Below are 23911 nucleotides of genomic sequence, written 5' to 3'. Positions count from 1 at the left end.
GCACGATGAGTCTGGCAAGAACATTTGATGTGGAAAAAATGCAAGATTTTTGTGTGATGGTGTTTTTAAATGGCAATAAGAGCAAATTATAATCAGCACCTGTGGTGCTCACCTGTTTCCTTTGATGACTAATTTAGCGTCTTTAAAGTTTATTAAATGGCTGCAGGAATTTAGAGGTGCATATTGCAAGCGTTTTGTTTTATAAAATTGTCTCTTTAGCATGCGTATGGGCGTTCTCTTACGTGTCCATAGGCTTCTGGCGTACGAGGTATCCTCTGGGTTGGCCAAGGTCTCACCCCGTAGTGTGGTCCTGGCTAGCCTCTCCGTGGAGCACCTCGAGGACGAGAGAATGAAGCCTCACCTTCCCACTGGAATCACGCTGCTGCGTTTCGTGGACATTATAATTAGTATAATCATGGGGGAGAGCTAAACCCGTAGGCATTATACAGCGCTTGTGGGGATGGAAGGTATTCAGGCCCAATTCAGGGAACTGGAGCAGAGATCCAATTCCCTAGACCAAGAGTTCCCAACCAGCATCAACGAACCTCCCTAGAGGGGACACGCGTTTCGTGGACGACGTCCTAGTTGACGTGCCCTGACGACCGCACTCCACTGAACTCTTTAATGAAATTCACCATGTGGAGAGAACGTAATCGTTGCCTTCCTATTTTGACATTTAACTTTGCAGGAACGACTCTAAAAGAGATTTCAACGTCTACAGGAGGCTCACTGACTAAAAGGACCAGTTACACTTCTTGTCACCCCATAGTGAGAGGATAAAGAGAGAAGTCATCACAGGGGTCTATTTGAGAGCATATAGGATTTCCAGGCCTGTTGTCGTCGAGGAGGAATACAACCACATATACTAAGCTTTTACTAAACCCAGCACACTTCGCAACAATTGTAGGAGAAAAGCCGACAGAATCACCCACACTAACCGACAAAAACGGTCGCTTGACAGATCGTTAATACTTCTCGTCAGGCAGATTGTAGACAACCTCTCGAACCCCAAGAAGAGTGAAACCAGTATAGCTAGCATCACACTTAACACAATCAAAAACTTAGTAACTAAGTGAAAAACACATTCCATAGAAATTAGCACTAGCGTTTACATTATCTTTCGTATTGAACGCGACAAACAATAAGTGGGATAGGCTCTTAGAAGCTTGGGACAATGCATTGTGGAACAGCAAAACACATGCTAGAATCGGTTCAAGCAACGGCTGCACTATTATACACCGAAGCTCCGACAACCATCTCTTGAACTTGAAGGCGCCAAATTTGGCATCAGAGAAACTAAGCAGAAGGTATTTAAAATCTGCTCTTATTTCACATTATTTCATATGTTCTCGCCAGACTCAATCTGCTGAAACAGAAACAGTCGTCGCGTAGTTTCCAACTCCACAAATAGCACTTAACCTTGGACCCAGTATTTATACTTCATCCACTTTATTTCTCTGTACTGGAGTGATACTGCCCCTGGCGGGCAATATAACACTTTAATAAATGATGGTGTCAATGTTACCACCTAACTCTTAAATGATCTTTTATCCTTATCCCTTTGATCTTACGTTGTTATCTGCTCTCTTTTTTTCTCTCTCTCTTTCACACACACACAACTGTCTCTCTGATACGAGTAGTAACCTATTCTTTTGCTATCGATTTCTATCTCCAGTAAAAGTCTTTCTTGCTGCAATAAGCCCTGATTTATTACCCATCAACCTTCCTTATCCATTCTTCCCCTTCCCTGTGCATTACAAAATTCTCGTTTCTCTCATATTTTCAATCTCCTATCGCCATTTACCTCTCACGCACCTTTCAGTTTCTTGAATGCCTCACAGCCTTTCTTCACACCTTTCCCTCACCTACCACCTCTTTCCTTACTCTCACTTCCCTCGCCTATCCCCTCCTCTTCCATAATCCTCTTTCTCTCTCCATTCTTTTCCCGTTTTTATGTTTCCTCCCCCATGTTCCTATCCCAGTGGTAAATGACACAACGCAGCCCCATGGGCTTGCGGTGTCAGCTATGCAGCTAACACCTCTCTCACTGGCGCAGTGGACGCGCAGTCATGGATCCAACTGACTCCCCGGCGAAGAATCTACTTCGGAAGCTACCGGAACCGGCCTGCCGCCGCCTCCTCCTCCTCCTCAAGTTCTACGGCCGCGGGTACAACTCCTTCACAGGGTTTGAAAAGCAAAGTTTTATTTATAATTCTACGCTAGTTCGTCGCTTATGTTATGTTTACATCTAGCAGGCACCACTGATATCAGTTGTTAGCGTCTCTAGATTATCCTAGAACTAGGGCCTTAGTCTATTTTCTAGATATTGGCCCTGCACTGCTTGATGTGTTTGTTAAGGAAATCACACTAAGGCTTTGTTTGTCGCACTCAAGATCTTTCAGGTCACACTCACAATCTTTCTCAGCACAACTCGTCACCCGCTGACTCTCCAAGGATCTCTCTCTCTCTCTCTCTCTCTCTCTCTCTCTCTCTCTCTCTCTCTCTCTCATGTGTGTTACCTGACCATGTTGACTGTCAGGGTGTCAAAAATGTCAAACCGGAGTGACCTCATTCTTTACCTGCCGCCCACCACCACTAACAATACCTTGTCTCCACCTGCTTTTTTTAATTCCTGGCCTCCATCACATGGTCTCACCCACTTCTGCCACTACCTGGCCTCCACATTTTTCCCGCTAAAGACCTTGCTCACCATTTCCACCACCAGTGGCCCTATCTTCCCTTTACAGCTTGTGCACCTGCCTATCCACCACTACCTGTCCGTTATTAATTGGTCTCAACTACCAGGACTTCACTAACAGGCCTCCACCACCTGACCTCCACCATCTTCTCGCGATTACACCTACAAAGTTGCTGTGAATCTTGCTGAGTCTTTCAAGGAGATCCCGAGATTCGCTAATCACCTCTCTCACACTGACGCAGAGAACTTTGTGCATGAATGGATAAAACAATAATGTATATACAGATTTTGGCAGACTGATCTCAAAACTCTTTTTTTTCCTTCTATATATCTGTAATGGTTTGCAGTATATAATGACTCTATTTCAGACCCAGATCTATGACTTCGATACTTTGGGAAGGAAGGCTCCCAAAATACTAGACCTTTCCTGCGGTGTTTCTATCGGGGTGATCCGAAGACGAAAACTAAGCTTAAACATTTCGAAAAGAAATTTTTCGAGTAGACGATATAACTACAATATGCGCATAAAAACATTCCAGCACCTAGATAAATTAGGCCCTTATACGAGAATAGCTCAGACAACCTCACATCCCTAATTAAGAGCAGCTCACCAATTATAAAATCATCTTGGACAGTCATACAACAGTAGGTCAGACACTCTCGTCTCTAAAAAAAAAAAAAGGATAGCTTGCCCTGTGATATAATCAAGGCATCTCGGGCACTCACTAAGCTATAGCTCAAATACCTCCTTCATCTCTACATAAGGGCAGCCTTACCTGAGATGCTATCAAAGCACCTGGAGGTTTCATGAAGCTTCTCCCTGACAATATGAAGCTCCACTTACTCATGCTTTTTCTGAATCTGCAATAAGACGCCTACTCTTCCTACATCTATAAATACCAGCTCCCTTTTTATACTTTTCAGTCTGCTGAGGAGGACCTTAGTTGGAGGTGAGAAATATACCGAAATCCAGTCCTACCTGTTTTTTACTATGTTGGTTTTTCTCTCCCCTTGACAACAGTTTATTATAATCTGATAAACCACATTTGACCTAACGATGACTTCACCTCAACAGCAATTCTCACCTCTGTGTACTCTGATCAAAACTATCTTCCGTAGTTAAGAATCCACTAGAACTTCAGCAATCAAAAACAAAAGTGAAATGGGGCTTCATTAAAGAATATATCAAAGAATATATCTGCCATAAATCGTTAGGACTACGCCAAGCCAGTGGCACATTTGAGCAGTGTTTCCCACCTTACACTGAACAATGTCTCAAGGATATACTTCAAGGATTAAAAATTTAAATTAGATAGACTTTTAGCACAGAAAAAAACACAGTCCTGAAATAGATGATCCCATAAAACATTCCCACAACTTCAGCGACAGACTCTCCATGTTCTAAAAAGTAACTTAAAGATCCCTCGATAGAACACCCAACAATACTGCAGTCACAATGTTAGGCCTAAGTACACATTTCCCAACGATGTTATCAAGTTGTATGACAAACAATTTAATAAACATAGTATATGATTAGTAAGGTTGAGGGTAAATTTTGCCCTTTAAGCTACCTTTAATCATATTCTTCATTATGCATCTTTGATAAATTCCTAGGAAAATCCAACTACAATCAAGAACTTTACTGTCATATGAGTTTATTACCAGATGTCATCAAAGAATTTTTGCCCAATAAGAATGGCATGACAAGAAGATTATGCTTTGTTTGAGCTAAAAAATGACAAAAGCATAATAAGCACGAAATCGGACGTAGGAGGCAAAATTGTTGTCGCGATTAAGGAATATTACGACAATAAAGTTTACGAATTGCATAGAGAAAGCAACGTACATGAGCTACTCACCAAGGACACTAAACACCACTGGTGTTTCAGTTAACTCACATGTCGTCATGATTAAGGAAGATTACGACAATAAAGTTTATGAATTACATAGGAACAGTAACACATATGAGCAGCTCACTAAGCACTCACTCGTCACCAACAACGCCTCACTCACCAGAGAAGTTAGAGCCACAGAAAACAAGACAATCAAATTTTCTAAATTTTATTTCAAGAAATCCAAGGGTTCCTTATTTTTACGGGCTACCTAAACCACATAAGGACATTATACCACTATGACCCATCAGATCTAATAAAGGGTCTTCGTACAGACTAGTAAAATAATTCAGTGCCCTTCTTTCACCTTTTTTTTTCTTGATCAACGAGGTGAAAGTCGATGGTGTATTGGAATTCCTGACAAACAGAGTGCATCCTCAAGATAAATTTCTGATAAAGATACAGAAAATTATTGTCCTTACTATACTTTGTGCTTTCAGCAAAGTCTTCTCTTTTAATAGAGAATTCTTTAACAAAAGACTGACTGTAGCATTATCAACACTCTTCCACTAGTGTTGCGAAATTTATACACCGAGAACTTTGAATCATACAAATTTTACAAACTCGAACCACCAGATATATATAAATTCCGTTGTGTAGATATTTCTACAGCCTACAATGAAACCTTGCGTAATTTTTGCTAAATGTTTAATAAACTTAACCTACAGCTACCTTCCGCCAAGTTTAAAATGGAATGGGACAAACACATCAAACGCTCTTTCACCATTGTACTATTCATAAACAATGAGCGACGTTTGTAATTCACTTTGTATAAAAAAGACCCGCCAGTTACATTTGTTTCTTCAGTCAACATTCCTCACGTATAAATAAAAGCACAGTTTCCAACCATTTTGTAAGAGCTTAGATGATATGCTGTCCCAGCCACCTGAAACAAGATAAATATATAATCAAATCACAGTTTTCCTAACTTGGTTATCAAGATTGGTTGACATAATTAGGGCGTAGAAAAACTGACAAAACTACTTGGGAATGGATAATTGAACAAAGTGAAAATAAGACAACACAGCCGCAAAACTAGTCAAATTCAGAAAGTGACTTTTGGAAAAGGCTATCAGAGACATTTTTCTAGAAAATAGTCCCTGGGAGGTTATTAAAGCTATTGATTGGTGCCTAAGGCCCTTCCCTGCCTTAGGCACCCATAAGTCAAAAGCTTAGACACCCTCCCGTTCTTAACACAGGGCAGCGTACCCTGAGATGTCATCTATGTACCTAGAGGATCCAAGAAGCTCCACCAGGATAATATGATATGATGGTCTTCATACATTATCCCAGGATTTGCAAGGAACCACCTGCTCTTTCGACCCGTATCCAATATATATATATATATATATATATATATATATATATATATATATATATATATATATATATATATATATATATATATATATATATATATATATATAATATATATATATATATATATATATATATACATATATATATATATATATATATATATATATATATATATATATATATATATATATATATATATATATATATATATATATATATATATATATATATATATGAATGTACGTATACTTTTCTTTTGTATCTACTGAGGAGTAATTTCTTGGTTTGGGTCGAAATATACAACCATTCTTCCTTGTTTTTGTCTCCATGTGTATTTTTCTCTCCCAATTACCCGTGTTCATTACATCTTAAAGCAGTAGCATTATATATATATATATATATATATATATATATATATATATATATATATATATATATATATATATGCATATACATACATACATATATATATATATATATATATATATATATATATATATATATATATATATATATATATATATATATATATATTATATATGAATATATGTGTGTGTGTGTGTGTGCGCTGCGTTTCTCTCAGTATCTGAAACTTGCATGGTGAACATCAGAGCAGCTAGTTAAGTAGTGTAGGAAGGTAGACCCTCTTACATATATGTGATAGATCTCGTCTAAGCACCGTAGCTTGCTATACTCTCCCATCGTCTACTCAGTGGATACATGTTCACTCACACACACTTACATAGAAATGCATTTTTTAGTATAATGATGTAGACGGTCTAGTATGTTCTCTAGAATGGGCAGCAACTGCTGACTTAAAATATTGTAGTTTATGTGTATAATATAATAACTCTTAGTATATAAACTTTTGCAGGGCAGGTGAGTAAAAATTTGCATCTCTTTTATGACTATGTGTAATAATTTTATCCGTGAATGTTGCAGAGCGAAAAAGTTTTTTATGTCTGTTTTTAAACATTTATGGGGGGGGGATATTCTTCATTAAAAATGTGTGTATGTGAGTGTGTGTGTAATTTACATCTTAAGAAGAGACACCTTGCTTCTGTTTAACCTTTAACTGAGAAATATAAAAGAAAGGAAAGAAATGGTCGACACTGTTCTTGGACTGTGAAGGAACTAAAGCAGAGGTTAAGGAGTGGCAGAACTAACCCATGAATCTCCTTGGTCAAACCCTTCAGTCTTCCTCTGCTCTCCTCCCACTCCTCCACCTCCCATTTCCCACCTCCAACCCCACACAAAATAAAGATTTCTGAGTTCCTACCAAGTTGTAATTCACTCGCTCCAAAAGTTCCTCATGACTTTTGGCTTGTAAATCTTACATGTCATCCATGGCTGAGAGAGAGAGAGAGAGAGAGAGAGAGAGAGAGAGAGAGAGAGAGAGAGAGAGAGAGAGAGAGAGAGAGAGAGAGAGAGACAGAGACAGAGAGACAGAGACAGAGAGAGAGAGAGAGAGAGAGAGAGAGAGAGAGAGAGAGAGAGAGAGAGAGAGAGAGAGAGAGAGAGAGAGAGAGAGAGAGAGAGAGAGAGACAGAGACAGAGACAGAGACAGAGACAGAGACAGAGACAGAGACAGAGAGAGAGAGAGAGAGAGAGAGAGAGAGAGAGAGAGAGAGAGAGAGAGAATGAGAGAGGAGGGGAGAGGGGGAAGTGTTTATGTGTGTGTTTGTGCGCATACCTCGCTCTGGTTGCTAGAGTTTAACCTTGGTTACAGGGTATGAGTGTAAACAGACCACAATATCCTGTTACTTCAAGATTTGAGTCTCTAATTCTAATTCTCATGGTCATGTAATTTTATTTCCCTTAGAGAAACTTGGTACCTACTTCATATTTATTTCATATTATTTTTTTTTATTCTAACCCCATTTCTTCCCAAGGTTAAATATTTAATATTGTAACTTCTTTATGGTAATTTTTCTCTATCCCTTGTATGTTTAATCCTCATTTCGTAGTCTATGAAATTTCATGGGAGGACAAGACATGTTGCACGACGAAGCTTTCATTATAAATCTCTACACAAAGCGAAACTCTTTTCCTGCTTGAGCTTGTTCTTCAACATGTGTTATTCTTCGTTATAGTTGGCAGTACGCACATTGGATCCCACCCGCAGTTTATTTTCCCGTCTTGACTAACCTTCTGGTTTCATGAACTCAGTCAACTCTCATGCCAAGAGGACCTTCTTACCTGAATTTACTTCTATGAAGACACGTACTTGCCTGTGAAAGAAAACCGTATGTTACCTATGAAGAGACTTGTACTTTACCTTGTACTTCTTGAAACTAATGTACTTAGCAGCAGCCTAGTTTATACTTCAGTAGAGTTAGATTCTTTATAATTGCCACTAAGTGATATAAAATATACAAATAAAAATAACACGAGGTGGTCAAGCTGCCTAACCTTTCTTTCATCCTCTCTTACTTATTATCTACAGCCTTTTTTTTATTACTGCTCTATTCTGCCTCCGTCCTTAGCATCCCCTTCCTCGATATCCCTGTGCCTTCTCCAGTACATTAGTTCCTTTCTAGCACTCTTAGAGTGTCTGAATTTCTAGATGCTCTAGGGACAATACACACACACACACACACACACACACACACACACACACACAGGGCCAGGAGCTAGGACTCGACCCCTGCAACCACAAATAGGTGAGTACACACACACACACAATAGCAAAAACAATTATAATATAAATAATAATAATTAATAATAAAAATTAATAATAATAACTAATAACAATTAATAATAATAATAATAATAATAATAATAATAATAATAATAATAATAATAATAATAATAATAATAATAATAATAATAATAATAATAATAATAATAATAATAATAATAATAATAATAATAATAATAATAATCTTGTGTTACAGACATCTACACAGAGTGAGAGATTTTCAAAGAGCTTCAGATACTCTGTTAGAAGTGATTATAGTAAGCTCATCAAAGGCGTCTCTTAGAAGTGATGATTCTAGTCTCATCAAAGGCGTCAAGCCATGGGGCTTCTCTTACAAGCGCACGCACTGAGCCAGCTCCCACCAGAGACGACAAACAGTACTAGTGGGGTGGCAGAAGTGCTTGAAATTGGGTTTAAGAAACACAGGGAGCCCGCTTTCTAGAAAGCACCAAAACTTGCTTTCTAGAAAGCACAGAACCCACTTTCTAGAAAGCACATAATCCGTTTTCTAGAAAGGACTGAGTCCGTCTTCTGGGAAGGTGGGGAGGATAGCAGATGTGGAAGATAGCAGGTGTAAAATATAGCAGGTTTGGAAGAGAGGAAGCAAAGGGAGAGGTCAGAGAAAGAGAGAGAGAGAGAGAGAGAGAGAGAGAGAGAGAGAGAGAGAGAGAGAGAGAGAGAGAGAGAGAGAGAGAGAACAAATGGAACGAAAAATAAAAAAAAAGAGGATGAAGAAGAGAGAGGGACCGAGTTGAGGCAGCAGCTGACACATGACGAGTAATTAGGCAAATGACCTAGACTTATGAGCAATTACACGAGGCGCTTGTTAGGTCAAACAACAGCGTCCCTCATTACATTTTCTCTACAATAAGTGATTGATGATTATTTAATTCATATTTATCAACATATTTATCTATTTATCTGTCTACCTATCAATTTATCTATCTACCTATATGTCTATCTACCTGTCTATCTGTCCATATGTCTATCTACCGATCCATCACTAAATTTCTCTATCACTATATCTAGTCATCTATCTACTTTCTATTTATTTATCTATCTATATATCTGTATAGAGATAGATTTATCTTTCTACCTTTCTATTTACCTTTCTATCTATCTACCTGTCTTCCTATCTCTTCCCTACTCATCACTCCATCACTCGTCCTCCCGACACTGAGCGAAACGTTCTGCTGAAAGAACAGAGGAATTCATAAAGGTCCAATATGTTTTTTTCCTAGCTCCAACTGACAATTTGGGCCCAAATTTCCCATTCATTCGCTGAACCAACAATAACAGATATATCAAAAGCATCGTAAAAGGTCGTGAATTTTAGGGACTGTTTACATGCACGATTTTTTATTTTATTTGTCTTTAAATGTTTACTTTTTTGTTTTGTTTGTAGTACAAGGTTGATTTAAATAATTTATTGGATCGAATGCTTACATTTAGAATAATGCAATGTCGTCGCTTTCAAAGGCAAATTATGGAAATTAATTGGTGTTTTGGGAATACATTTTGGCGAATGCATTGTATGCTGTGTGTGTGTGTGTGTGTGTGTGTGTGTTTACCTTTCTGTGTGTGTGTGTGTGTGTGTGTGTGTGTGTGTTTACCTTTCTGTGTGTGTGTGTGTGTGTGTTTACCTTTCTGTGTGTGTGTGTGTGTGTGTTTACCTTTCTGATTTTTGTACATGGCTCATTCTCTCTCTCTCTCTCTCTCTCTCTCTCTCTCTCTCTCTCTCTCTCTCTCTCTCTCCCCTCTCTTACAATCCCGCTGCCACAACACTGCCTCTCCATTAACGCCAGCAGGGACCACGCCCACCCTGCGGAGCCTCCATTTACGTTTGTAATAATGATAATAATAATGCTAATAATAATCACAGAATACATTTTATTATTGGCGTTGGAAACATTAATAGTAACATCGCACTTTACTAATTTTTTACTATTAATACTTCACTTTTACGAGTTGTTCATCTCTAGTGAGTGAGGTCTTCAGCGTAAGTACGAGCGAGGTGCATCAGTCAAGCTTAAGCTTGAGAGGAAGGCATTTACATGTGCCATCAATATCGGTGAAGATTCAGGGCATCCAGAAATATATAGGAACAATTTTTTCAACATCAATTCTTACGAAGTTTTGATTTTCTTTATATTAAAAAATATTGTTGGTTGCTTTATTGGTGCTTCTATTACTACTACTACCATTGCTACTACTACTGAGATTAATACTTACACTAATACTACTATTAATACTGCTGCTGCTGCTGCCATTACTACTACTACCGCTGCTACGACGTCGACTACTTTCATATTTACTATATCTTATTACTACTACCATTAACCTCCACTGTCAACCGCTATCACCTGTCAACCACCACTAACTTCTAAGCCTGTCTGTGCTTGGCTATTCATTCCAGAACCCACCACACAACAGAAGCGTGTCCCGTAAACAGCAAGATAATCATTTAACGCATCCCTTCAGCATTTTAAAGGAGATAGTGTCTAAACTGGACTGGCTTTTCTGACACATGTCCGAGGCCGGCTGTCACTCCCGCCCTCTGGAATGATAAACGTTTTTTTTTCAATATTTTTATGACGACGAGACCCTTTTGCTTGGTGATATATGTGCCATCTGTGTTTGTTGTTGTCTGTCTGCCTAATTCTTCCATCTATGGTGTGTGTGTGTGTGTGTGTGTGTGTGTGTGTGTGTGTGTGTGTGTGTGTAAGCTCTTTGTTTATTTGAGTAGCTTTCATCTATCTCTCATCTTTCAGGATCATTAGATAGCCTTAGAGAATAAAAATGTCACATTATCCTGGCTGGAATAAATCCCTACTAACCCACATTTAGATGAGGACACTTATAATGACGTTTCAGCCCGTCCTCGACTTAACACTTTATGACTTAGCAATGATCCAGGACGGAGCGAAACGTCGTGATAAACTTGCTCTCAAACATCCAGGTTATTTATGATTAAAATAATTTCTTGTGTGTGTAAGGAGGTGGGAGGGAAGAGAATTTACAATTATAATCATGAGGGAGCGCTAAACCCGTAGTATTATACAGCGCACGTGGGAGGAGGGGGATATTCAGGCTCAATTCAGGGAACCGGAGCACAGATCCAGAGCCCTTCACCAGCGTCAAGGAACCTCCCTTGAGGGGGACGGAAGAGAAATAAATCCATCAGATGTCATTTGGTTTTACAGAAAGACTTACTTTATGCTAAAGGCTGGAAATTTAGACTTTTGGTGAGGCATCTGTGTGTGTAAACAGGAAGGGAAGTCACTGGAGAAAGGAAGGTGAGAGAATAAACGTGAGATATTAAGGGGCACGCCGAGGCGGCCTCATAAATTTCCGAGAAATGTAAGAGAAGATTTTGCAAATGTCGGTCGTATAGATGTCTCGTCTGTATGCAGCAGTGAACTAGTGGCCGCGGTGTTTACTAGGAAAGGCGCCGTTACCTGAGTGTCGACTGTCTCACACACACACACACACACACACACACACACACACACACACACACACACTGACAGCAGTTAAGACAAGAGTGAGAGAGGTGGGTAGATTGCCATTTCTTGGACTGTAAGAAGGCGTTTGACGAAGTTCCACAGAAGACTTTAGTGCAAAAGTTGGAGGACCACGCAAGGATAACAGGGAAGGCGCTGCAATGGATCAAGGAATGCCTGTCAGGAAGACAACATCGAGTCATGGTACGTGGCGAGGTTTCGGAGTGGGCGCCTGTGAGGAGCGGGGTTCCACAGGGGTCAGTCTTAGGACCGGTGTGCTCTTTCTGGTATTTGTGAACGATATGACGGAAGGAATATACTCCTAAGTGTCCCTGTTTGCAGATGATGTGAAGTAATGAGAAGACTTCAATCGGACGAGGACCAGGCGGAACTAAACAAAGGAGCTGGACAGAATGCAGGCCTTGTCCAGCAACTGACTCCTGGAGTTGAACCCCACCAAGTGCAAAAATAATGACAATTGGGAAGGGCAAAGAAGACCGCAGACGGAGTAAAGTCTAGGGGGGCCAGAGACTACAAACCTTGCTCAAGGAAAAGGATCTTGGGGTGAACATAACACTGGGAACATCTCCTGAGGCGCACATCAACCAAATAACTGCTGCAGCATATGGGCGCCTAGCAAACCTCAGAACAGCATTCAGACATCTCAATAAGGAATCGTTCAGGACCCTGTACAACGTGTACATTAGGCCTATATTGGAGTAAGCAGCACCTGTTTATAATCCACACCTAGCCAAGAATGTACGGAAATTAGAGAAAGTGCAAAGGTTTGCAACAAGACTAGTCCCGGAGCTAATGGGCATGTCCTATGAGGAGAAGTTAAGGGAAGTCGACTTGACGACACTGGAGGACAGGAGAGATAGGGGTGGATATGATAACAACATATAAAATACTGAGACGAATCGACAAGGTGGACAGAGACAGGATGTTCCAGAGATGCGACACAGCAACAAGGGTTCACAGTTGGAAGTTGAAGACTCAGATGAATCGCAGGGATGTTAGGAAGTATTCCTTCAGTTACAGAGTAGTCAGGAAGTGGAATAGTCTGGGAAGTGATGTAGCGGAGGCAGGATCCATACATTGCTTTTAGAAGAGGTATGATAAAGCTCATGGAGCAGGAAGTGACCGAGTACCGGTCAGTGAAGAGGCGGGGTCAAGAGCCATGACTCGATCCCTGTAGGGACAACTAAGTGAGTACAACTAGGTAAGTGCACACACACACACACACACACACACACACACACACACACACACCAATTGAATAACTTTTGCAGCCTATGATCGTCTGGTAAATCTTTGAGTTGTTCTCAGGAATCTGAACAACATATGTCAGGCCCGTCTTGGAGCATGCAGCACCAGTATAAAACCAACACCTGAAAATGCATGTTAAGAAACTGGAAAAGGTACAGAAGTGTGCAGCGAGGCTTGTTCCAACCGCTAAGGAGTATGAACTTGGCCAGGTGAGTGAACACATTCACATGCACACACATGCAGAGCAAGTGTATGTCTGGATTCAACAGTGCACATTTAGTCGTGTCAGTCAGATAGGGACTGATAAGCTCACAAACAGAGTACAAATCTTGAAGGTATCATCTCCAGACAGTGGCAAGATAGAGGACGCAAAATATTTAGATAGTCATTAGAGTATGCAGCACCAGCATAGAACCCGCAAACGATCAAACACGTAGAGAAGATCGGAAAAGAGAAAAGGTTGGCAGTTCTACTACTCCCGGTGATGGTAAAAAGCTTTAAATATTGAGACTAAACTTTTTGAAAGAACAGATAAGTTAGATATGACCACGATATACGAAATAATCAGACATTCACAGGGTGGATAGAAAGACAGTGAGGTAAGGAACATAAGAACAAAATGGGATATTTGTAAACATGTCTACAAAACGAGCGAAATACAAAAGTTGGGGTTGTGTTTCGACCAGGAACCGAAACCCAACCCCGTGAGTAACAGACTCACTTACCCACCTATTCACCCACTCAGGGCGGAACACAGACAAGCACTTACCGCTCCTCACCGCTGTATGATTTGTCTAAGGGGAAAAATAAATAACGGACTCAAAACAAGCAGTAAGGTACAATAATGACCCAAGAGGAAATGATGCTCCGACTGTATCCTGGGATGCTGTAACAGCCAATGTGGCTCCCAGCTGACACTATGATTATTTTCATTTCTATTATTTTATTTTATTATCAATGCTATTATCATTATAATCATGGTAACAACAAAATCTTTGGAAGTTATACAGCGCCTGGAGAATGGGAGGTTATCTGTTTTGATCAGAGAAAGAGGAGAGGGAAATCCACCTAATTGGATAAAGAGCCTTGATTCAAGTGTTTTGTCTTCTCGTGTTTTGGACTCCTTTATCTGAGTCGCTTAAGAACATGTTCTTTTCTATATCGTTAATTTAATTGTGAACACATTCATACTTTTATTAATTAATTCTCGCAATTTTTCAATAAATTTGTTATTGGTTGTAATAAACAATTTATTAATGTTTTCTCGCTGTTTTCGGAATTAACTCAAACATTTTGATATCTGTTCTTCCATTCATCGTATTTTTTTTATATTTATTCAGCTATAATGACCAATAATGATTTCAGTTCATGTTAAAAAAAAAATGTTTTTCTAACTAATTTTGGGAGGTTCGAGTCTTTCTGAACTTAGTTTTGCTCCAACACGTACAGTTTCTCTGACACAGAAATTCCACTTCCCCCAGTGAAAGATGTCACTACGATAACCATCACCGAGGAGTCGTTTCAGGGAACCCTGATTGTCGGTACACGAATAATGTGCATAGGAGTACGGGTTTGTCTGATATATATATATATATATATATATATATATATATATATATATATATATATATATATATATATATATATATATATATATATATATATATATATATATGTCGTGCCGAATATGTAAAACTGGTCAATTAGCAAGAACTCGTTTAAAATTAAGTCCTTTCTGAAATTTTCTCTTATACGTTTAAAGATATATTTTTTTCATTAATGTTGATGTAAAAAAATAAAATTTTGCACCAGAAGAATCTTAGAAAACTTACCTAACCTTATTATAACAAGATCAATTTATTTTAGCCTAACACAACTAAATATATTTTAGATTTCTTTACAGTAATTTAATACTAAACAAACACAGTGAAATATATTTTTTTCGTTAGGTTCAAAATGATTTTGGCGAAATTATTGCATACACAAATTTTCACATGTCCTATATGGCAAGATGAGCTTTGCTATTTAAGCCAAGATCGCAAGTTCTGCCTATTCGGCACGACATATATATATATATATATATATATATATATATATATATATATATATATATATATATATATATATATATATATATGTATATAAAGGGAGGTACCACCTCTGGAACTGTCCTGGGAACCCTCGTTCTCAGAGAAAAGAATAAATTATATATACATATATATACTACCAAACTGCGGTAGGCCAGGATTCGACCCCACGACAGAATGTCCCGCCTCAAGAGGCCACACAATGTACATGCCACCCTACCATCTCAGCCATCGATCCTACAAACAACACGAGCCTAGGAAACTAGGCTTGTTTCATGCTGCGAGGATACTTGTGGCAGATGCTCAAGGATTAATTTTAGCCTCCTCCTGTTTGAATACTCGCCTCCACAAGCAGTCTATATAGCAATAAAGCCACGAAACAAAGAGGGGGACGCTGAAATTAATCTTTTAGCATACATATACCACGAATGTCCTCGCAACATGCAACAAACCTAGTTCGCTAGGCTCATGTTGTTTGTGGGATCGATGGCTCAGATCGTAGGGTGACACGTACATTGTGTGGCTTCTTGAGGTGGAACAATGTGTCGTGGGGTCAAATCCTGGCCTGCCGCAGTTTGGTAAATTATTCAAAACTACTTGTTTCGTAGTTTCATTTCATTGTTTCCACGAACGAGTGGTATTTAATCAATAAAAACACTGCGAATAGCCGGGGGATCGAACCCGTGTTGCTTTAGCCCGCCTCATGGTGAGCGAAAATTCACAACGCTCTAACCCACAGGACCATACAAACCTACAAGAACGACACACCTAGCAGAACTAGGTGTTGTACCGTGATCCGAGGACATACGAAGGTGTGGGTGCCCTAATTTCATTCTACTCCCCGTTTGGTGTACCAGCCTCCACAAGCAGTTAGCTCTGAGGCACCCACTCCATCGTATGTCCTCGGATCACGGTACAACATCTAGCTCTGCTGTGTGCGTCATTCTTGTAGGATTGTATGGTCCATTTGGTTAGAGCGTTATGAATTTTTGCTCACCATGTGGTGGGCTAAAACAACATGGGTTCGATTCCCCCCCCTCCCGTAGTCGCATTCTTGTTTTATATATATATATATATATATATATATATATATATATATATATATATATATATATATATATATATATATATATATATATATATATATATATATATATATATATATATACATATATATATATATATATATATATATATATATATATATATATATATATATATATATATATATATATATATATATATATATAATAATAAGCAGAATATCTGTGAATCATAATATACCTGTGATTGTTAGGTACTATAAATAATGTGATAATTTAACCTTAGATGACGTAGATATTGATCATATTGTTCAAAATAAGTTTACGTGATAGTGACTAAGCAAGCTCAGATTTGTGATCAAAGCAACAAAGTTTTCTTAAAACAACCAGTTTGGTTACAGGTTAAAGTTCAGTTTTGCTGTGTATTGTTATTAAATACCTTTTTATTTATGAATTTATTTATTAACTTATTTATTAAATCGTCAGTCATTTAAAAAATAATTATATGCGTAATTAAATTATTGATTTATTTATATTTACATAATATTTAGTTTATTCCTGTTATTCACTCGATTATGAATGACACAATGGATACAAGTTGAATAATAGATCAGTGATAAGATAATGATATAAAAGACACATACGAAGATATATATCAAGGATAAAAGTAGATAATGTGGTAAGAGATATTGGTAGAGAGACTGATCAAGGATAAGACTAGATAAGAGATACATGGCAAGGAAAGAAATCCCCGTAAAATTAGTTAAATAAACGTGAACACACGTAGTTATAGGGAGTATGTCTGGGTGAAACACAAAGCAAGGAAAATCAAATTAAATCGATATGCTTTTTCTGAAAAAATACTCAGATCCAAAATTAACGTCGTTGTTGTGGAGGTGGTAATCTAGGCGAGCAAGGTTCTTGCATTCCCAGCCTTAATGCTCAAACTTTGTGTGTTGTGTGAGTACGTGTGAAATGTACCATAGGAAGTTTAGCACTATTTTTTTTTTTGGGGCAGTAAAGCAGGCAGACACACATACACAGACATGCAGACACGCATTCACATAGACATTCATACGTACAGAAACACTTTAAGCGCAGAGAGCAGGAATCATCAGTGCAAGCTACAGGTTTTAGGGGTAGTCAGTCACCAAGACACCAACACTGGAAGAACGGTAATCCACTCTCGGATCAAAAATGACAGAGGTTGTAATGTAAATTTCATGACCCAGCTTGATCAAGGAACCACAGAATGAAAGATATTGAAATAGCACAAATGAATGTTGTTTTCACCATAAACTAATCAGTCACAAGAGAAATGGGAGTTAATTAGAATCCACTACCAAATTTGGAATATTTAGAAGTTGAGCTGGAGGAAACAAAAAATTGAATAGCCTTGAAATTTGAGGAAATTTGGAGACCACGAGAAACTGCAAATACTGAATAAAGGTAAATATCTGGGAATGAAAATCATATTTCGAGAAGTGCACACAGTCGTATATCATCAGTAGCACTTGCAACGTTAGCAAATGTTATTTCTGCCTTCAGGAATCTTCCCAAAGAGTCATTTAGGATTTTATTCATGATATATATCAACAGCCCCAGCGCCTGCTGAAACATGTTAAGGATCTTGTAAAGATCAATAAAACTGTATCATCGCTAGATACAACCTGAGGAAGCTGTACTATTAAGAGAGTCTAAAGGAACCGAACTTAACGAAAGAAGACAGAAGGACGGTGGAACACGAATACAAGGTACAAGATATTCAGGGTCTTGACGGAAAAGATAGGGAGATACTATTTAAAATGTGAGGCTCAGAGGTATGGAAGGATATCCAAGAACCTAAGTGCTTTCCAAGCCTAAGTCTGTGGTATGTTTAGTAGTCCGCTGCCACATCGTGAAGAATGAATTAGGAACTCACATGCTGAACATCATGTCATTATTGCTATGAGTGAAATATAATTATTGTAAACAGTCATATGTTAGATAAACTTTTCATAACAGGATACAACATTTTCACAAAATTGTGTGTGCGTGTGTGTGTGTGAATGACCTGAAAGTACAAAAAAAAATGTACAAAAATTTAGGTTTCTAACACATCAGGCAAAAATTGCATTCGCTTTCAAACCGATTCAGTCACACGTGAAAAAAAAATATCATTGCCAGCAGCAAATGCTGGCGATAAATGCTGGCGAGAGAGAGGAAGATTACCGAAAAATATATATGAGGTAATACTACCCGATATTTCTCACCACTAACTAAAACAGCCCATGTGTAGAGGGAAATATATTACACCGGTTTTTTTTTGCTGTGACATATACATATAATATGGGTTCATATACCATTTAAATATAAAATACCACTAACAAGTTTTGTATCCATTGAATATATAGTAAGCGAAACGTTGTATTATTTTATCTATCCTTTTCCTTTTCTTTTCCCTGATTTATCGGTATTATTATTATTATTATTATTATTATTATTATTATTATTATTATTATTATTATTATTAGTAGTAGTAGTAGTAGTAGTAGTAGTAGTAGTAGTAGTAGTAATAGTAGTAGTAGCAGCAGTAGTAGTAGTAGAAGGGGTGTGGAAGATAATTAGGGTTGAACCAAGAGCTTTTCGCTAGCGTTAAGGCATTCACGTGTCATGATTCCTTAAATTTGTAACTAAACCCTCCTTCGTTGAGATTAGCTTACCTATTCTTGACGTCCAGTGATCCTTCTGTCTCTTTGAGCATGCGATTCAAACTCGGGTTTCGAATAGCCTTGTTTAGACTTCGATCGCCGAAAATGGATCTAATAATCGAATCTCTGGCTTCAGAGGTACAAGAATCCCTTTCGTTGGGTTAGACTCCGTTTGAATCTGAATCGTGTCAGTTGGCGTTTGGACAACCTCGTCAGGTATCTCCGACGGGATTTCTTCAAGTGGTTGCCAGTTTTTGTTTTCTTCTTCCGGGGATTAACTTGCGAACGCCACATCCGACTGGCTGCAACATTTCAAGGTTAACGTGTACTATAACTAGGGGGAAAGATTGTGAGGTTTGTGCGATTGCCATGTGCTCTAGGATCCATTTCATATTGATCACTCACGGCCTCTCTCTCTCTCTCTCTCTCTCTCTCTCTCTCTCTCTCTCTCTCTCTCTCTCTCTCTTTCTCTCTTATGCCTCCGTCTTATCTTAATTATTATCCACCTTCCACCCCTAGTATACCGTAATTTACAATTATTACATCAGCGCAAATTAGAAAATATGTTCATTTTCTACCCTTCCGACTTCTTGCATTCTCTCTCTCTCCTGTTCCTCCTATCATTCTTCCTTCGTCTTCGCTTTATCTTCATTATTCTATTAGCCTCTATCTCTTTTCCCTTCTCTCACTCAATTTATAAAAAACATCTTGAAACCATTTCCTTTATAGTTATTTAAGGGAGATTTGTGAGAAAGGTGCGACTATGAAAGGAAGATATGGATGAATAGAAGGGAAGTTAAACAGTAGAATAAACAGAGTGAAAGGAAGGAAAAAACTGAAAGACAGAGAATAGAGAGGAAAGACAGGCAAGAAACAGTAGAAAATCCAAAGGTTTGCAATTAAACTTGATGTCAGAATTTACAGAGGAATTATATGAAAAAGTGATTCAAGGGACTCTCTAACCTTGGAGGAGAGGCGAATCAGAGGGGACATGATCATGGTACAGAAAATACTCACGTGACTAGAGAGAGAAGGTATAGGGATAGGCTGTTTGAACTGCGACTAGTGGCGTTCACTGAGTAGATTGCAGCGGAAAAGCCACTGAACTGTTGACAGCTCGTTGGGCCTGAGGGAGGGAGGTAAGTCATGGGAACTAAATAAAGTGATTGTGCAGGAAAACACCATACACAGTTGTAAGAGTAGGTAGGATCAGATCAGTATAACTCACCAAAAGTAGTCAAGAGGCAGTACAAGGAGCTCTGCCACGACCTCTACAATGATAACCAGGTGATAATACATTTACAGAAACACACACACACACACGCACACACACACACACATACACACACACACACACACACACACACACACACACACACACACACACACACACACACACACACACACATACACACACACACAAACACACACAAACACATGAAATGTCCTCATTGGGCTTTATGAGGAAAGGATACGTGGTAACCGTATATGGGATCGTAAAAGATACGAGCAAACAGATGGGAAAGATTTATTGGTGACTTTATTGGTGAGAATGATGGTTACACTTGTGTTCTGAGAACGATCCCTACCGGGAGATACTGGGAGGTATTTCTTTATAAATTAAATAGTGAACTGCGGCAATGATATCTACTAGTGTGTGTGTGTGTGTGTGTGTGTGTGTGTGTGTGTGTGTGTGTGTGTGTGTGTGTGTGTGTGTGTGTGTGTGTGTGTGTGTGTGTGTGTGTGTGTGTGTGTGTGTGTGTGCGCGCGCTACAACCACTGAAAACTTGAAGTGAATATAAACAACTCTCAGATAACAGTTTATATGTTACTACTAAAACAACATTGGATAAAGAAGGAGAAGCGTTTGTTGACGATAAAGAAACAGGATGAATTTATACATGAAGATAAAACATCACGAATATAACTATTGCAAGAAGTACTAATCTGTAATTTCATACATGTAATTACAAACACGCAACAACATGACACCAGAATGGTAATGGTTAGTTATTTGGGTATAAACACAGTGAAGTGAGATAATAACGTGAGCTTACTTTGTTCTTATGTACGAGGTAGAGAACCTTCCATCACATGCTAAAGTGTGTTCTTTATATTTTTCTATTTTCCGATAAAGCAGTGGAGGACCACTGCTGAAAGACCTATTATTGCTATTATTATTATTATTATTAATATTATTAATATTCTTATTATTATTATTATTATTCTTATTATTATTATTATTCTTATTATTATTATTATTATTAATATTATTATTATTATTATTAATATTATTGTTGTTGTTACTATTGTTATTATTATTATTATAATAATTTCTATTGTATTCACTTATAGCTTTAAACCCATAAGGGTCGTACAGGGCTGGGTGGATCATCACATGACTACTACCCACGTCAGGAGACATGTTCCTATTTCTTCTTTCAAACCATGGTCCAAAAACCACGTAAGATGGAGGTAATAAAGGCCAGACATCAGTAATCCAAGTATATCTCTCTTATTTTTTTTTTTTTACTTTCCAGCCATACATATTTACGTCTGCGAAACTCTACGTCTCCGCTACTCCATGTTTGCATTGCACTCAAGCTGTGTTTATAACCTTGTCACACTCTGATTACTTCCGTTCCATATATTTTCTGAATCGTTACTAAATTGTGTTTATACGACACACCGGCACTATGTCTGCATTACCACCTCTCCATAGTTAAGCAACCACCACATGATATGTCACCACCCCATTAGCACCACCGCAGCACATTTGTCACTAACGCAGTATGTTGTCTCACCACCGAACCCTATTCCTGTCACCACCGCACCGTATATTCGCGTCACCACCACATCATATTTGCGATATAGCACAATGTTCGCCTCACCTCACATTCTCACGCGACAAATCAGCTGTTACTAGATGATCATTGTCTTATGACTGTAATGGTATAATATACTTACTATCATCTATCACTCCCTCAGTTGTATTAACCATTATAATAATAATTATTATTACCAATAACCCTATTATTTTTTTCTTTAAGTTTAAATTCTCAGATTATGATGATGATGATGATGATGATAATAATAATAATTATAATAATAATAATAATAATAATAATAATAATAATAGCAATAATAATAATAATAATCTGAGAGTTTGAGCTTAAAAAAAATAATAGGGGTATTGGTAATAATAATTATTACCAATAACCCTATTTTTTTCTTTAAATTTAAACTCAGATTATTATAATTATTATTATTATTATTATTATTATTATTATTAATATTATTATTATTATTATTATTATTATTATTATTATTATTATTATTATTATTATTACCAGTGACCCTATTATTTTATTCTTCGTTAAGTTCTGACTTTTAAATATCTCGGAACTTGAGTTTCATTAAAGTCTAATTAAGTTTCAGAATTTTCTGTTTCCGTCGATCAAATTTTATTTAATGTTTCTCTTTTGTTAAAAGATGTTAAGTTTATTTGTTCGTATCTTTAGTTATCCCTTTTTTCGTGAGCCTTTATTTTCATTTATATTACAAATGGGAGGAAGGACCTGGGATTGGGTGTTACTCAGGTTTAATCCAAGGATATGGGAGAGTTGCTCCAATTCCGAGGATCAAGAGATTTTTTTCAGTGCTAGTATCTTCTTCAATCATCCGCTTCATTTACTTATTCTTATATTTTTATCATGTTACTGATATTTTGATTTCTCTCTTGTTTGTATTTCTCTTCTTTTTTACCTTATCTCTCCTTATGCCCCAATTATTATCTCTCTTTATCTCTAATTTGCTCATTTTCTTCTCTTTATCAACCACTGTCCATCGTTATGACCCATTCACTGTCCCTCGTTGTCACCCATTCACTGCAGTCGTCTTCCACTCCCACTTGCAATCTCCACTCACTCACTCACTCACTCTCTCGTTATCTCCCCACAGCGACGTGGGTACGACGACCCTTCGAGGACGATGACGACCTTCAGCCTCACGAGGGCAAGATTCATCTATCGGACTTCCAAGTGGAGAAGTTCACCTATTACTTCACTGATGTCTTCGACCACAACAAAGATCGTGTCATTACCATTGAGGATATCCACGCCCTGAATGAGGTGAGAAAGAGAGAGAGAGAGAGAGAGAGAGACAGACAGACAGACAGAGACAGAGATAGAGAGAGAAACAGAGAGAGAGATGAGTGTCAAAGCTAAATATATTAGCTGAGTTTAACAATTATGAGTGATGTCTGTATTAACAGCTATGTGTTTAATAACTATTACTTAATAACCGCATTTAATAAATGTACCTAATAGCCATTGGCTTAATAGCCGTTTTAAAACTGTGTTTAGCGTATGATTTAAATAACTCTGTTTAACAATTGGGTTTAATAACTGTGTTAATATATGTAATTAATAACTGTTAATATATGTGATTAATAACTGTGTTAAATAACAGTGTTTAGAAACTGATTTTGATGTCTGTTTTTAATGAATGTTTAAAATAACAGTTTATTAGCTGTGTCTTGTAAGTGAACTTTAAAATTGCCTTTAATAAGGTTAAATAACAGGTTGATTAAGTTTAGCTTTAAATTAAACACTACAGAGATTTTCTACTCTCATTATACTTTGGTTAATGATTTTTCAGCAGCATTCGGCTGGTTTATTTCACTACATGGAAAAACCTTTATCGTCAC

At 37.8% G+C, this 23911-nt stretch overlaps 1 protein-coding gene across 3 annotated transcripts in view; it reads left to right on the top strand.

Moving 5' to 3' along the window:
- The window catches only part of LOC128689129 (uncharacterized), a 401604-nt gene that overhangs the window by 325625 nt on the left and 52068 nt on the right, over positions 1-23911 (top strand). For 2 of the 3 annotated variants that reach the window (XM_053777252.1, XM_070087229.1), the window contains exons 3-4: positions 2057-2167; positions 23164-23333. In XM_053777252.1, coding sequence (XP_053633227.1) covers positions 2057-2167; positions 23164-23333 — 281 coding nt within the window. The remainder of the gene's footprint in view (positions 1-2056; positions 2168-23163; positions 23334-23911) is intronic. The other variant, XM_070087230.1, reaches the window with a different exon arrangement.

Source organism: Cherax quadricarinatus, chromosome 21, assembly GCF_038502225.1.
Source record: "Cherax quadricarinatus isolate ZL_2023a chromosome 21, ASM3850222v1, whole genome shotgun sequence".
Taxonomy (NCBI): Eukaryota; Metazoa; Arthropoda; class Malacostraca; order Decapoda; family Parastacidae; genus Cherax; species Cherax quadricarinatus.
The sequence above is the reverse complement of the archived record's forward strand: the minus strand, read 5'-3'. Positions and strand labels throughout refer to the sequence as shown.